General features: G+C 43.1%; 1 protein-coding gene across 1 annotated transcript; it reads left to right on the top strand.

Annotated features, from left to right (window-relative positions):
- Nucleotides 1-14,445: 14,445 nt before the first annotated feature.
- Nucleotides 14,446-16,092, top strand: LOC131910598 (sperm motility kinase X-like). The gene has a single exon (XM_059262484.1). It carries the CDS (start codon nucleotides 14,446-14,448, stop codon nucleotides 16,090-16,092), a length of 1,647 nt encoding a protein of 548 aa, XP_059118467.1.
- Nucleotides 16,093-16,650: the final 558 nt, after the last annotated feature.

The following is a 16,650-nucleotide window of genomic DNA, read 5'->3' as shown; positions in this document are numbered from 1 at the left end:
TCCTGCTGTCTTGTGCTGCAAGCCACAGGAAAATGTAATGGAATTCAGCTATCACAAAAGCTACTACTTGGAAAAGTCGAGAACTTTTCCAAAGGTCAAGCCATGGCTTAAGTCTTGGTGATATTTTAGCTTTTGTATATATATTAGCTGGTTCCTACAATGATTTTCTTGTATGCTATGTACTTCCAAAATCCTAAGTGTATTTATCTAAAATACCTATCAAGCATCCAAGGCCAAATGATCTCCTGAGCTAAGGTAACACCCTTATGGAAACAATACCTGTCTCCTAGGTCAGGCAGATAGCTTTATTTCCTGTGCAATTTAAGGTGAGACCCTCCTTTCTTATACAGCCTTACTAATATTATAGACTCCTAACTTCTTACCTAACCACTTCTAGGAATGTAGACTGAGCACATAAATTCCCTTTTTGATATACTAACCGATACTAGCTCTCAGTTGACTTCCTCCTTTACCACTCCCTTTTTGGGTCGTAAAAGAAAACCTGATGGTCACTCCCTGAGGAAAATTCTTACCTACCTTTATGACCCTGTAGGAATTCAAGCCTGGTGACCTGGCTGGAGGGGGAGGATTGCTATTGCTTGAGTTTATAACTGAATACCCTGAAGAACTTGAGGACGACAAGATGGAAGATAAGGAAGAGCCAGATGGGGAAGTACTAGACAGGTAAGAATGAGATGAAGCCGGGCGGTGGTGGCGCACGCCTTTAATCCCAGCACTCGGGGAGGCAGAGCCAGGCAGATCTCTGTGAGTTCGAGGCCAGCCTGGGCTACCAAGTGAGTTCCAGGAAAGGCACAAAGCTACACACAGAAACCTTGTCTCGAAAAACCAAAAAAAAAAAAAAAAAAGAATGAGATGAAAAGAACCTAGATGAGCAAGAATTAAGATGAGAGAATTGAGATAGAACTTAGAGGGGACAGTAGATAAATATAGAGAGAAGTCAGGCAAGAAAGGAGCTAGGCATGAGAACAGAACTGAAGCTGTATAAATAGGATTTTATCCCAGAGGAATAAAGTAGACAGACAAAGAGCTCAGTGTACTTCGATTCATTTCCCAAAAATAATTCTCGCTGTTTGTAGTTTCTCTTCTGAGCCCCTGGGAAGAATATTATTAAGGCTGGTCCTTTAATAATATTCTAGAATCTTGTACAGCCAGACTTCTCACACTTGACTTGTATCTGGGATAGGATCCTCCCCATGGATTTCCAAAGAAGGTCAGTGCTGCTTTGTCCAGGGGCCATCCTTGGGAGCAATCAAGGCTTTATCATGAATAGTTGTTCTATTTTGTCAAATGCCTTTTCTGTTATACCAATTGATGTGACTATGAGATTTTACTTCTTTGAACTATTATGCACACTGAGTAATTTCTGAGTATTTACCAGCCTTTAATTTAAAAAAAACAAACTGAATTTATATCTATGTTTTTTTTTTTTTTTGAAACAGGGTCTTAGGTAGCCCATGTTTACCTAAAACTCATCATGTAGCTAAGGATGAACTTCTGGTCTTCCTGTCTCTACCTCTGGAGTGCTGTGATCAAAGTCAAGACTTGCCAACTAAGCTGCATCCCCAACCATATCTCCTTATTTTTATGTGTATTTACCAATATTTTGTTAAGGTTTTTGAGGGGAAAGGGGTGAGAAAGAGTCTGTGTAGCCCTGGCTAGCCTAGAACTCATTATGTAGACTGTGCTGGCCTCAGACTCACAGAGATCCACCTGCCTCTGCCTCCTAAGTACTGGAATTAAAGATGTGAACCATCATGCTTAGCTAGCCCTTATTAAGGATTTTTTGCATTGTATTTTTTCTTTCTTTCTCTACATGCTGTTTGTAGCTAGAGTTTTCCTGCCTGGCCCACAGTCAGGGCAAATCTCTTTCACCTGCCAGTCCCACAGCCTCTCAGACCCAACCAAGTAAACACAGAGACTTATGTTGCTTTCAAACTGTATGGCCGTGGCAGGCTTCTTGCTAACTGTTCCTATAGCTTAAATTAATCCATTTCCATTAATCTATACCTTGCCACATGGCTCGTGGCTTACCGGTATCTTCCCATGCTGTTTGTCATCGTGGTGGCTGGCAGTGTCTCTCTGACTCAGCCTTCCATTTCCCAGCTTTATTTTCCTCCTTGTCCCGCCTACACTTCCTGCCTAGCCAATGGCCAATCAGTGTTTTATTTATCGACTAATTAGCAACACATTTTGCCATACAGAACTTCCCATAGCACTTCCCTTTTTTTTTTTTTTCAAAAAGGAAGGTTTTAACCTTAACAAAGTAAAATTACATATAATTTGGGAATTTGGGCGTAGCTTCTCTTACTACTTCCTGCTGGAAGGGGGCGCTGTATCTTATGGGGAAACAAAGAAAATTTTAGAATTATGGAATAGTCCATGAGGCTGTATCGTCTGAGCCAGATGCCTTCAAACCATTCTGGATGTTGGATCATCTGGGCCATGGTGTCATCGGAGACCTTCAGGGGGTCTTGGCTGGTCAAACCTGATGTATCTGGAACAAATCCATAGCCTTTGGCTTTCTGTGGGAACAAAAGCAGAGACTCTTTTCCAAAGTAACGTATCCTTATATCCAAATTTTGAAGTCAAAGTATCTTTAAAATGTACATATTGGTTTAACTCAACATCTTTTACGATCAAATGTTTTTCTGCAGTTAAAAATCCCAAAGACAGGCCGGGCGGTGGTGGCGCACGCCTTTAATCCCAGCACTCGGGAGGCAGAGCCAGGTGGATCTCTGTGAGTTCGAGGCCAGCCTGGGCTACCAAGTGAGTTCCAGGAAAAGGCGCAAAGCTACACAGAGAAACCCTGTCTTGAAAAACCGAAAAAAAAAAAAAAAATCCCAAAGACAACACAATCCAGATTCTCTGTGTAATATCCATTTTTAAGTGGCTTATTTTTTATACTACCTTTACTGTCTCTTTAATGACTTTATTTTTTAAAACTATGTATTTGTTTCTATAACTCTATATATCACCTTTTTTGTCTCTTTCGCCTTTCCTGGAACTGACTTGGTAGCCCTTTTGTCTCTTTCAAGCCTACATATATTTTACACATTGTAAACTATTACATCTGAATCTGTCTTATTGTGAATCTGTTGCTTTAACCTGCAGCAGCTGTGACTGCTGGCTCTGCCCACCTCAACTTCCCAACATGGCTACATTTACCACCAGCTCTGGGAGCTATGGCTCGTGGCTTACCGGTATCTTCCCATGCTGTTTGTCATCGTGGTGGCTGGCAGTGTCTCTCTGACTCAGCCTTCCACTTCCCAGCTTTATTTTCCTCCTTGTCCCGCCTACACTTCCTGCCTAGCCAATGGCCAATCAGTGTTTTATTTATCGACTAATTAGCAACACATTTTGCCATACAGAACTTCCCACAGCAGCTGTTTTTGGTTTGGATATCGGGATAATATTGGTCTCCTAAAGTGAACTAGAATGGGTTTCTTTATATTGATTATTTTGCCAGATTTTGTAATTTGTGTTTCTTTTCTGTTCTTTAACCAAATTTGTACAGAGTAATACTGTCTTCATAGAAGTAACTGGAAAATAGTTCCATATTTTCTGGTTCCTCACTATGTATAATTTAATTACTTTTGCTGGGGTGAAAATGGGACTAGGATCAAACCCTGGCTTCATGCGGCTCAGCCAACACTCTGCCACTGAGCTCTCAACACCCTCGGCCCATGATGGCCAAACTGCTGGATTAGATACACTAGCAAGCAGTTGTAAATATCTTCTGGAGAAAGGGAGGGCTCAGTGCCACCCTGTTTTGTGGGGATACAAACATGAGATGATCGAGGCCCACTACCTTCTAGGTAGTTTGAATTATGACTATCTGGATAATATAACTGATACCTACTACACATCTGGAGAGATGTTTTGGAGAAAGTGTTTACGTAGTAAGTTGCAGCTGGGCTTGCTTATTTGTCAGATTGCCAGGCATGGTGGTGTGCACCTGTCTCCCAAGCTATTTGGGAGGCTGAGGCAAGAGGTTCCCTGAACCCAGGAATTTGAGACTAACCTGCCCAATATGGCAAGACTGCATCTCTAAAAGCAGGTAAATTAAAAAACAGCAGCAACAACATTAAAAAAAAAACCCTGAGATTATTTGAAATCTTTCTTTTTTCACTCTTTGTATAAGCAGCTGTGTAAATTCAGGACTGTTGAATTTTTTGCATTCCAGGTAGCAAATTGATCAATATTGACTCAAAATATTTTCTAAGAAAAGTGGCAAGAAAGTTTTCTACTGACTGTGCCCTAAGAACACCGGACTCTAGGTAGAAGGTGGTGAACTCAAGTCTGCAATGAAGAAAGGCTGAACATCTTTGTGACTCCTTTTCTTTCACCTTTGGGAAATGGCCATCATTTACTGTTTTTATAGTATTTATTGGCATGTGCTGTGGAAGTGGGTTTCAGGAGGTCTAGCCTGTATCCTAGACTTGATCAGTGATGTAAGCTACAGTCCTAGAACTCACCCCCCTACACACACACACACACACACACACACACACACACACACACACACACACACACACACCGCCAGCTGTCTGTAGGGTCACAGGACTTAGATCTATATGACAGCACTTTGGATCCTCACCTCACCTTTGTTTATACATAACTATAATTTATTTTTACTGATTCCTTTTTGAAAAACGAGTAAAAAAAAAAAAAAAAAAAAGATGGGCCAGTGGTGGCACATGCCTTTAATCCCAGCTCTTGGGAGGCAGAGGCAAGCAGATCTCTGAGTTCGAGGCCAGCCTGGTCTATTGAGTGAGTTCCAGGCCAGCCGGGGCTACACAGAGAAACCTTGTCTCAAAAAAACCAAAACAAACCAAAACAACCAACCAAACAACTAACCAAACCAACAAAAAAGGAAAAGAAAGAAAAATGATGGGCTGGAAGATGACTCAGTATGTTAAGGATGCTTGCGTCCAGGCCCTACAACTTGAGTCTGATCCCTGGAATGTACACGATTGAAGGAGGGAACAGATTTCCCCAGGTGACACTGTCCTCTGACCTCCACGCATGTGCTGTGGCTCACATGCGCCCACACATACACAAGCACACATGCAGACACACTAAATGGAATTTTAAAGTGTTTTCTTGCCTAGAATTCTGACCTCCGGTTTTGTAGTGTGCTGTCTAATGTCCGTAGATCGCCAGCAGTCACAGTTGTTTGCTTTTTTAGAAGACCAAATAGTTGAACAACTGGAAAAGTACACAATCCCTTCCCATGCTCTGTAAATCAATCTTAATTATGTACTGAAAAGAGTGGCATAAGCTTTCCCAATAATTGTGACTGTGTCTCTCAGAGGTCCACTCTTTTCTGGTCTGTATATTTTGAGTTGTTTTAAATAATACATTCAACTTTAGGGTTAATGTCTTCCTGGTTAATTGAAATTACCATTATGAAAGGTTTCTCTTTATTCTTAGTGGTGTGGATACTTTTGTATCTTTTGAGACAGGACCCCACCCCATTGTAACCCCAAGCTGGCTTAGATCTCCCTGTGTACCTTAGGGTGGCCCAAAACGTTGTAGCCCTTGTTGGCCTCAACCAGGCTCTTTTGTATAGTATCTTTTATTTTTTAAATCAGCTTACAAAGTAACAGGTTTCCATATGGAACTTTTATTTTGGTTGATTCTCCTTCTCCAGATTCTCCTTGGACCCTCTATTGTATCATTTTGCTCTCCTGCATGCTGTTCTGTCATGTTGTTCCTGTGCTGAAAGCCTCATTTTTCTACTATTATGGGCCCCTTTCTAGTTTCTTGACCTTTATTATTATTTACTCCCACCTGTACATACACATTTAACAGTTAGAGGTCCTGTGCTGCAGGCCGCAGGAATATATCATAAGAACTCAGCTGGTTATGGCAAAGTCACTACCTGGAGGAATCAGGGAATTCCTCCAGAGGAAGCCAAATCCCAAGGAGTTTTTGGTGTTACTTGGCTTGTTATATATCAGCTGTATTCTGTTATAAAAATCATGTGTGCCTTCATAGTTTTCCCAATTGATTTTTCCCTAAGAAGGGCTAACAGTGTGGACTGATCACTCTCTGGACATACACATTCCAGGCATTTGGAGAACAGCCTCAGGAAAGGCTTTCTCTGGAATCAGATATCTCCCCTAGCCATTTTCAAGGACTAAAAGAGACACCACCCAGGTGGTCACCCAACTTCCGAGGACTAACAGTGATAACCACCCACAGGCGAGTCTCCCGACTTAAGGTAAGTTCCACAAGGAGACACCGCCTAGGAGAGGTGGACGTTAAGTAATAGCTTTACACAGTTTAGCTCGGACCCTCCCTTTTATATACCAGGACTTCCAGGGCACAAGGGAGAAGAGAGAAGAGAATGGAAGAACTAGATGGGTAAGAACTTGAGAGGAACAAACTGAGATGGGGAAGAACTAGATTGAAGGGCTAAAAGAGAGGACTAGAGGAACGAGATGGAAGATGAGGAAGAGCCGGATGAGAGAGAAGGAGATGGGAGAGGAGCTGATAGGGGAAAGAACTAGATAGATGAGAACCCAGAAGGGACAGAACTAGATGAAGGAATTAAGATAGAACCTAGAGGGGACAGTAGATAAATATAGAGAAATCAGGCAAGAAAGGAGCTAGACATGAGAGCAGAATAGAAGCTGTGTAGAGAGAGAACTGTCACAGAATAATAAAGTGTATGAACTAAGGAGTCTCGTGTACATAGATTCATTTCTTTTCATCAAAGATTAATTATCAGCTGGTTGTAGATTCTTCCCGGACCCTGGGAGGGGACTATCGAGAGGCTGGACCCCCCCAAGTCCCCAATAGTCCTGAACTGTTCTTTTCCCTCATCAAAGATCCTAGCATCCAGAGGTCCTCCTTCCCTCCCCAGCCACTCTCCTACCTCCTCTACTAAGGTGTTGCACAAGAGAACAAGTCTATTAAACATACATGTAGGGGATCTGATGGTCTATGCCCCATGCCTTGTGGTTTTTCAAGATAGGGTTTCTCTGTGTAACAGCCCTAGCTGTCCTGAAACTCGATTTGTAGACCAGGCTGGCCTTGAACTCACAAACATCCATCTGCCTCTGTCTCTGCCTCCTGAGTGCTGGGATTAAAGGCATGTGCTACCATGCCCAGCTTCCACTTTTCTCTTTAAGAGTCAGGAATCTCGAGTTGGTTCAGCACCACTTGCAGTAAGGTGGATCATGTTTTCTATTACATTAGGCTTCTGGACCATCAATGCACACTTCTCTGGAAAACAATAACTCAGAAGAAACAAAAATCAGAAAAGCAATGTCGTGCTGTGGGATGTTCTGTATGGCAAATGTGTTGCTAATTAGTCAATAAATAAAACACTGATTGGCCATTGGCTAGGCAGGAAGTGTAGGTGGGACAAGGAGGAGAATAAAGCTGGGAAGTGGAAGGCTGAGTCAGAGAGACACTGCCAGCCGCCATGATGACAAACAGCATGTGAAGATGCCGGTAAGCCACGAGCCATGTGGCAAGGTATAGATTAAAGGAAATGGATTAATTTAAGCTGTAAGAACAGTTAGCAAGAAGCCTGCCACGGCCATACAGTTTGTAACCAATACAAGTCTCTGTGTTTACTTGGTTGGGTCTGAGCGGCTGTGGGACTGGCAGGTGACAGAGATTTGTCCTGACTGTGGGCCAGGCAGGAAAACTCAAGCTACAATGTCACGAAGCAATTTGCATGTGCCGACACTCAAATCCCTCCAAGTAGGAGAGAGGTGTAGTGTGGGACATGTGTACACTGTGTGAAGGTGTAGTGTTGTGATTGGTGTAATAAAAAGCTGAATGGCCAATAGCTAGGTAGGAGGTATAGATGGGATTTCCAGGGAAAGAAAGGAAGAGGAGGACACACACACACACACACACACACACACACACACACACACCATGAAAATAAAAAGAATGTCTCACCAAAGAAAAGCCTACATGAAACTTTTGAGACAGGGTGTTGCTCTGTAGGCCAGCAACTCAAACACGCAGCAGCCTGCTGTGATTATAGGTAGATACCACCATATGTTGCTTTTTCATGAAATCCGATTCCCTGTCAATGCTGGCAGACATGCTGGTTAAGAGAGGAAGTGAAGAGAAGCAAAGAATGCTGAGAAGTGGAGGGATTATGTGGGACTGAGTATGGCAGATTTTAATAGGGGCCCAGGCCAGAACCCAGCACTCTAACCCACTGAGTCTTAGTGTTCTGATGGATACAGATAGATCTAAAGACTTCAACCTGCCCTCATGGACTAGCTCTGCATGCTTTCTCACATACTAGTGGTATTATAGCTTCCTACATCTTCATTTTAGCTGGTTGGAAAATGCTTCCTGATCCTTCCTAGAGCACTGCAGACAGTAGGAATTTCCACTCATATCAGCATGCTGATCCCAGCCCAACAAAAGCCTGACTGCTAGCTCATCAGCAAAAAGAGCTTATAAACTTTGTTGGTTGCAAAATAGTTTCAGGCATCTTCTATTAGTCCCTGCATTCTATCTCATCTTGTTCTTCCTGGTAATGTTTTGGCAACTGGTTTCCTTAATAATTAACAGTCATTATTACTCTTTGTTATTACTCTGGCCAGATTAGTAAGTGCACAAAGCATCAATCCAACACAGGTACTCAACAGTGGGTTAGGAGTGTCTAGCCAAAGGTGTCAGAGCATTTGGAAAGAGACACTTAGTGTGTCATTCACCTAAAAACAGTCCTAGGAATTGAGGTTTCTTCTTAGCACCTGAGAAATGTAAGTGACTATACACTCACTGACTTGAATTCAAAACCCAGTCAAGTATATAAAACCAACTCACACTAAAGTGGCAATCTATGGCTACCACATGACTTTCCTGTTGTTGTGATAAAACATCAAATCCAGAAGCAACTTACAGAAGAAAAAGCTTACAGCCCCAGAGGGACAGAGTCCATCATGGCAGGGAGGCATGGCTATAGGAACAAGAAGCTGAGAGCTCATGTTGGGGACACAGAGGCCCTTGTACTCACAGAGAAGCACTAAGAGAACTAGGAATGTTAATCACACAGGGGAGTCTCCTCAATGGAGGAGATAAAAATCAAGTACCTGCATTCCATCCAGAAACCTGAGAGTGGATTTTGTTAATGATCTAGTGACCTTTTTGCTGTCTGTGGAAGTGGACCCTCACAAATTCCCCAGGATGATTATCCCAGACTCTTTCCTCCCTAGACCATTACCCATCCTTAGGAGAGATGTCACATGTACTTTGTGGCCTGCTGACCTCTATGCTACCAGTCAAGACCACACTAGATTCTAGGCCTTTTAGCTGTAGAACCTACTATTTTGAAATATTCCTTAACACTGTGTAAAGATGTGTCACTGTGACTGGTTTAATAAAGAGCTGAATGGCCAATAACTAGACAGGAAGAGAGGACAGAACTGTGGGAAGAAAGTGGAGTTGCCAACCAGAGGAAGCAATATGGGCAGTACAGAGATGAGGTATTGCCAAGTGGCAGAACACAGATAAATATAAATGGGTTAATTTAAGTTATAAGAGCTAGTGGGACCAGCTTAAGCTAATGGCCATGCTTTCATAATCTCTGTGTTGTTATTTGGGAGCTGGCTGGTGGGACAAAAAAATGACTTGTTACATGGTCACATGTACTATGTAAAAGAGTCTTTATGTAGTCGCACCATAAGCTTTATTGTGTACCTGGAATTGGACTGAGACTGATTGTTGCCTGGAAACCTTTTCCCAAATTGTACTGTGTTTTAATATACCAACAATGAGCTGCCTGGCATCAGACTCCCTGAAGCCTGATCCAGGTTGATGAAGTCATTCTGTACCTGGTTTCCATTTGTATCTTTTCACGGGGTTCGGTTTGCTTTCCTGTCTGACACCTGCAGGGACCCCCTCAGGCTCACATCTTGAACCACAAGCAATGAAGAAAGAGAGCAAACTGGAAGCAGGCAAGGGTTTTTACTCTCAAAGCCAGTCCCTAGTGACATACTCCACACTTCCTAAACCTCCCCAAATAGTGCCACCACCTGGGGACCAAGTGTTCAAATGTCTAAGACTATGGGGGACATTTCTCATCCAAACCACCAAAGATACCAAAATGATTTTCAAAGGAAAGAAGCTGCTTTTACATATACATCATAGCTTATTATAAATTATGCCCCTCTATGGGGACCAGGGGTTTAGATTGAGTTCTGGAGGTATAAAATAGTTTATAAAAAGAAAAAGAAGGGGACTGTGGACTAAGGGTGGATGTGTCCCCTACCCCTTCTACAAAGTGACACATTTTTCCTTCAAATCCTTCCCTTACTGTGGCTTAGATGTCAGATGATGCTATTGGACCTCTGAAAACCGTGCCCACAACTGAGGAACAGAACAGGCCTAGATGACATGAGCAGAAAGGAATGCAGGTTCCTTGGCTTGCCCCTGAATCTTGATCTACAGAGGCAGCTCCCACCACACCGAACCTCTTTGTAACTAAAGTGATGGGACTTTGAAGCATGTTTTGAAGTGAGGCAAAAAGAGCACCTGGAAAGTCTCTACAGGGTAACAAGTCTCCTTAGAGTATGCATCAATGAGGTCAGAAAACAGTTTTGAAGAACTAAATGCAGATGCTCAAAAATGACATTTTAAGAAGTATTTCCTCCCAGCACTCGGGAGGCAGAGCCAGGCGGATCTCTGTGAGTTCGAGGCCAGCCTGGGCTACCAAGTGAGTTCCAGGAAAGGCGCAAAGCTACACAGAGAAACCCTGTCTCGAAAAACCAAAAAAAAAAAAAAAAAAAAAAAAGAAGTATTTCCTAAGATCCTTCCTGAGAGAATGTAAGTTTTAGTTAGAAAAATACCTGCCAATGCTCTGTTTCAACAGACACAGTCAAACCAAGGATTAGAATACCTCGGGAAAACCTCTGTTGTGGGAGTTAATGATGGAAGCAAATATAACTGGGAGGGAACAAAGACTATGCAATAAGAAGACAACACTAAAATCTTTTATCAAGGCTGGGAGTGGAGGAGCATGCCTATAAGCCAAGTACTTGGAAGGAGGGGATGAGGCAGGTGGATTGCTATAATCCAAGACAAGCCAGGAGAGTGTATGACCTTGTCCCACAACAAAATAAAGCCAAAACTCTGCCCATGTCCTCAGAGAGATTCTGTGTCTAGGAAGCAAGTCTAGATGCTATGTCTTAGTCAGTGTTCTATTGCTGTGGAGAGACACCATGACCATGGCAACTCTTTTAAAGGAAAGCATTGCATTGGGGCTGGCTTACAGTTCAGAGGTTTAGTTCATTGTCATCATGGCAGGAAGCATGGTGGCACACAGCCAGACATAGTACTGGAGAGGTAGCTGAGAGTTCTACATCTGGATCTACAGGCAGCAGGGAGAGACACTTGGCCTGGCTTGAGCATTTGAAAACCCATAGCCCAAATCTAGTGACACACTTCCTCCAACAAGGCCACACCTACCCCAAAAGGACACCCCAACTTCTAGTCATGCCACCCCCCAGTGACCAAGCATTCAAATCTATAAGCCTATGGGACCATTCCTATACAAACCACCACACTATGAAATATCGTTTAAAAAAAAAAAGATAAAAAAAAAAATTGAAGTGCTGCAACTAATATTGAGGAAATCTAGAATATGAAACAGATAATTTAAGGACTTGTTCAATTAACAATATTTTCAAAATGAACAGGAGATACCATGGAGTAATTTAGGGAAAGTTTCCAAGTCTGAGAAACAAATTTCAGAATTAAAGTGGCTAATTACATACTCAATGCAAAGAGTGGAAAAAGACTCACAATGAAGAAAAATTATTCTCATCTTTAGGATATTGGATACCAAAATGAAGTATAAGCCATGATTTTTTTTATGATGTACATTTGTAATTCACTAAGAAATGGTCTTAACATAGGTTGGCTGTAGGCACTAAGGGGGGAAAGTGATCTCGGGAAAAGGACAGTGCACACTTGGGCTCCTTAAGGGAGGGCCCGTTTGTTTTAGACCATCAGCTCCTTGAAGACAGGAATATCTTCAGTCCAGTTGATCCCTGAATCCAGCAGCTAACAAAGACCTACCCAGCAGGGAACCATTTCTTGACTGTCATGTCCCTCAAGGAAGAGAGCTAGGAGCTGGAGGCAACCCCAAACTCTGATCTTCGGAAAGTCAAGCTATTTCTTATAAGTGAGATGGGGTCTGGGAAGTGAAGAAGTGAGGTCATGAGCTCTCCTGTGGCCAGAAAGCAGTGGGGTAAGGCAGACAGCATGAGTAGGCACATTCCCCAGAAACAAGGTACAAGGTACGGAGCATGTGAAGCCTCTTCTCTAAGGCAGCGCTCACACGACATCTCCTCAGTACCTACTAGGCACAGGTCACATGACTTCAACCTGGCCAATGAGGAGAGCCCATCCTACCTGGCGAGTCTGATTGGCTAAGTTCTAGGCATGTGACCAGTCAGACTCTAGGTCAGGCGGCACAGTTGGAAGTAGGCCAGGGTTGCTGAGGCGGTTGGTTCTTGTCTTGTGATTTGAAGGCAGAGCTTTTTCTACGGAGACACTTGAGGCGGAGCTGGCACTCAAGTGCGTGTGCACTGAGCCACGAAATCATCAGGAGAGGTACTTCCTGGTTTACTCCTCCAACACCTAGGTACAGTCTTGTCTGCTGCCGTCTGCCATTAGACTGCTTGCTTTGATGCATCCCCTCACCCTGTGTTGTTTGCCTGTGTAAACCGCTTTGGATTAGGTGTTAGGACATCGGCCCTTGTCCCTACTGTCATTCCGAGCCACCCAAGCCCCTGTGTAGCACACTGTAGACTGTGCGTGGTGGCTTGGGGAACTCAGACCCCTGCAAAGCACTTTGTGGACCATTTCAGGCAACCTGGCCACAGTCCTCTTTCACGTCCCAGAGATTCCTCTTTTATGTTCATGCTCCTCCAAATCCCCAGACTCTGCATATGAGCGAAAACCAGTGGTATTTGTCTTTGTGGGACTGGCTTGTCTCATGTAACACAGTCATCTCCAGTCCTGTGTATTTGCCTGAGAATAACACTTTGTTCTTATGGCTGAGTATGTGGTTTTTGACTTGGGTTGCATACTGTATTTATCAATTTGTATATACGGAACCATCCTTATATTCTTGGATAGAAGCTTTTAATGTGTTGTTGAATTTGGTGTGAATATTAAATATTATCATTAAGGATTTCACATCTATGTTTAAGGAAATTGACACATTTTTTTCTGTTTATTATGTCTTTATCTAGCTTTTTATTTTAAAAGTTTTTTTTAATTTCATGTGCATTGGTGTTTTACTTACATGTATGTCTTTTGAGGTGCTGGATCCCCTGGAACTGGAGCCATAGAGAGTTGTGAGCTGTCATGTGGGTGCTGGGAATTGAACTTGGGTCCTCTGGAAGAGCAACCAGTGCTCTTAACCTCAGAGCCATCTCTCTAGCCCCCTTTGTATAGTTTTTGTACAAGTATAATATTGGTTTTGTGGCATGTGTTGGAAAGTGTCCCTACCTTTCTATTTTATTCAATACTTTGAGGAACACTGGGTTCTCTTTAAATATCTAATAGGATTCATCCATGAGTATATTTGGTCCTGGGCCTTTTTAAAAAAAATTTCTTCTTTAATTTTCAACTTCATTGGTTGTTATTTGTCTATCTAGGTATTTTATATGTCTTTGTTCATTTTTGGCAAGTCATATGTGTTTAGAAATTTGTCCATTTCTTCTAGTTTTACAATTTAATGAAGTATAGATTTACAAACTATTTCCTAATGAGTCTTTAGGTCAGTGGTTCTCAACCTGTGGGTCACAACCCTTTAGGGGAGAGTCAAACAAACCTTTCACAGGGGTCACCTGAGGCCATCAGAAAACACAGATATTTACATTATGATTCATAATAGTAGAAAAATTACAGTTATGAATTAGCAATGAAATTGTTTTGTGATTGGGGGTCCCCACATCATGAGGCACTGTATTAAAGTGTCACAGCATTAGGAAGGTTGAGAACCACTGCTGTAGATTGAGTCATATCTGTTCTAAGTTTGCTTCCTTTAGCATCTGCTTTTGTTAATTTGTGTCTTCCCTTTCTTGGTTAGTTTGGGTAATGGTTTTGTCAATTTTGTTTATCATTTCAAATAACTGACTGTTTCTTTGACTCTTTATGTTACTCTTTTGTTTTCCCTGTCATTAATTCTAGCTCAGATCGTTATCATCGGTTGTTACCTACTGTTTGGGGCTTAGTTTCTTCTGTATTCCATGACCTTGAAGTGTATTATGAGGTTGTTTGACACATCTCTCATTTTGTGATACCAGGAATTTATAGTTATAAACTTGCCTCGTAGACCCGTTTTTAATTTTGAAAACTCTGCTTTTATCAGTTGGCATTGTGACTGAAGTCCTCAAGTTGCAGGAAAGAGAAGGGAGGAAGGAGGTGGTGATGCAGCCGGAGCCGGAGGCCAGCTCCCCTGAAGGGGTGACCCTCACAGATCATTACATGATCCTCAGGACCCTTGGCAAAGGCAGCTTTGCTGAGGTGAAGCTGGCCTGCCACCTCCACACAGGGGTTTGGGTTGCTGTCAAGATCCTGGAAAGGGGTGAGAAGAACGATTCTGTTATCATGACTGAAATAGATATCATTAAGTCACTGGACCACCCAAACATTATCAAACTGTTCCATATCATTGAAACCAGAGAACATACCTATATGGTGATGGAACATGCTGCTGGGGGAGATCTGGTGAGCCATATTGAGAAAGTGGGCTGTCTGAAGGAGGAAGAGACCCACCGCATCTTCACACAGATGGTGTGTGCAGTTAACTACTGCCATGAGAATGGTATTGCACACAGGGACATCAAACCAGACAACATCCTGCTGGATGGCAAAGGAAGCGTCAAACTGTGTGACTTCGGCTTGGCCATCAAAGTAGCCTCTGGGCAGAGGTTCAAGGGATTCTGTGGCACCCTTGAATATTGTGCTCCAGAGATTTTCACTGATGTAGAATATGATGCACAGGCAAATGACATCTGGAGCATGGGAGTGGTTTTATACACAATGGTGACAGGGCGCTTCCCATTTGAGGCAAAGACCTATTCACAGATGAAGGAGAAGATGCTGCATCCCGAGTACTCCATCCCGTCAATGCTTTCTCAAAACATTGTAAACCTCATTGTGCAGTTGTTCACCGTGGACCCTGAGCAGAGGCCCAAGATATGTGATATTATGCAGCACCAGTGGCTCAAGGGTAGTGAAGGACTTTCCAAACTAGCATCTTCTTTAGGGACACATCCCAGCAACCCAACTCCCAGCATTGTGGTGGCTATGTTGGCCATGGGTTACAATGCCAAGGACATTAGAGACTCTTTACATGAAAAAAAATTCAATAACATCATGGCAACTTACCTAATTTTAAAGCATCAGTCACCCTGGAGGGACAACACTAGCCATCAGATGAAGCCTGTGTGGCATGATGTTGCCATGACACCTGTACGTCCTCCCACCTTCCATCGCCCCCTAAAGAGGACAGGGAATGAGCCTGCTCTTCACATTCTCACCTTGTCAGCCAAGTACCACGTGTGTGACAGTGACAACCTTGCCAGGAAGAAGGGATGCAAAACACACAGCATGCCTGATGTCCCATGCTGCCAGCAGAAGAGAATTCTTCCTCCCAACACAGATCCCCAGCATACTCCTGTGGCTGCTCAGCTTGTGAGCAGCAGCTTTTGGGAGACCAGCATGACCTCCAAGGGTGTGTCCTTAGGTAACACATTTTCAGAATGTATTTCTTCTGAAAAATATTTGTCCTATAAGGCACCCCAGAATGTAGTCACCACTGAGATCAGCTTGTGCACCCAGATTGTACCATCTGAGAAGAATTCCAGAGAGGCACACACAGCCTCTCCTCATAGCCTACACCAAGGCTGGAGGAGATTTAAGAGGAGAATGGGGAATGGTGTGCGAAGACTATGCTGTTGCCTGCCAGCCCAGCAGACAAGTCAGGTTTTCAAGAAGAAAGTGACTCCAGTGGATGGGGAAGGCAATGGAGTTACACCAAATCAGGTATGTGGGGTGGCAAAGGTGGACTGAGGCATTTCATTATTTATGCATTTCCAATGTCATTTCCTTTTTTCTTTCTTTCTTTCTTTCTTTCTTTCTTTCTTTCTTTCTTTCTTTTCTTTTTTTTTTTTTTTTGAGCTGAGGATCGAACCCCGGGCCTTGCACTTGCTAGGCAAGCACTCTGCCACTGAGCTAAATCCCCAACCCTCCAATGTCATTTCCAATTGACACATGATAACCATTCCATTTATGGGGAATGCAATTTAACATGTCCGTGAGTTCAGAAGGAGCAATCCTGAAGCATCACCTTCTGTGTAACTGTAAAAGTTTAGCTAGAGAAAGACAGCAGAGGATGAAGGTTAGAGGCCACAGAAGCAGCAGGAAGGGGCTGCTAAAGTGGGCACATGTTAGTCAGTGGGAGAGCTGTGGCACAGCACAGTGAGCAGCAGTCAAGTGCCATGTCTCTACTCCCTCTCTCCCTTCCTTCCTTCCTTCCTTCCTTCCTTCCTTCCTTCCTTCCTTCCTTCCCTCCTTTCCTCTCTCTCTTTATTTCCCTCCCTCCCTCCCTCCCTCCCTCCCTCCCTCCCT

This window comes from Peromyscus eremicus, chromosome 5 (assembly GCF_949786415.1).
Source record: "Peromyscus eremicus chromosome 5, PerEre_H2_v1, whole genome shotgun sequence".
NCBI lineage: Eukaryota > Metazoa > Chordata > Mammalia > Rodentia > Cricetidae > Peromyscus > Peromyscus eremicus.
Note: the sequence above shows the minus strand (reverse complement) of the source record. Positions and strands in the feature narration are given on the sequence as shown.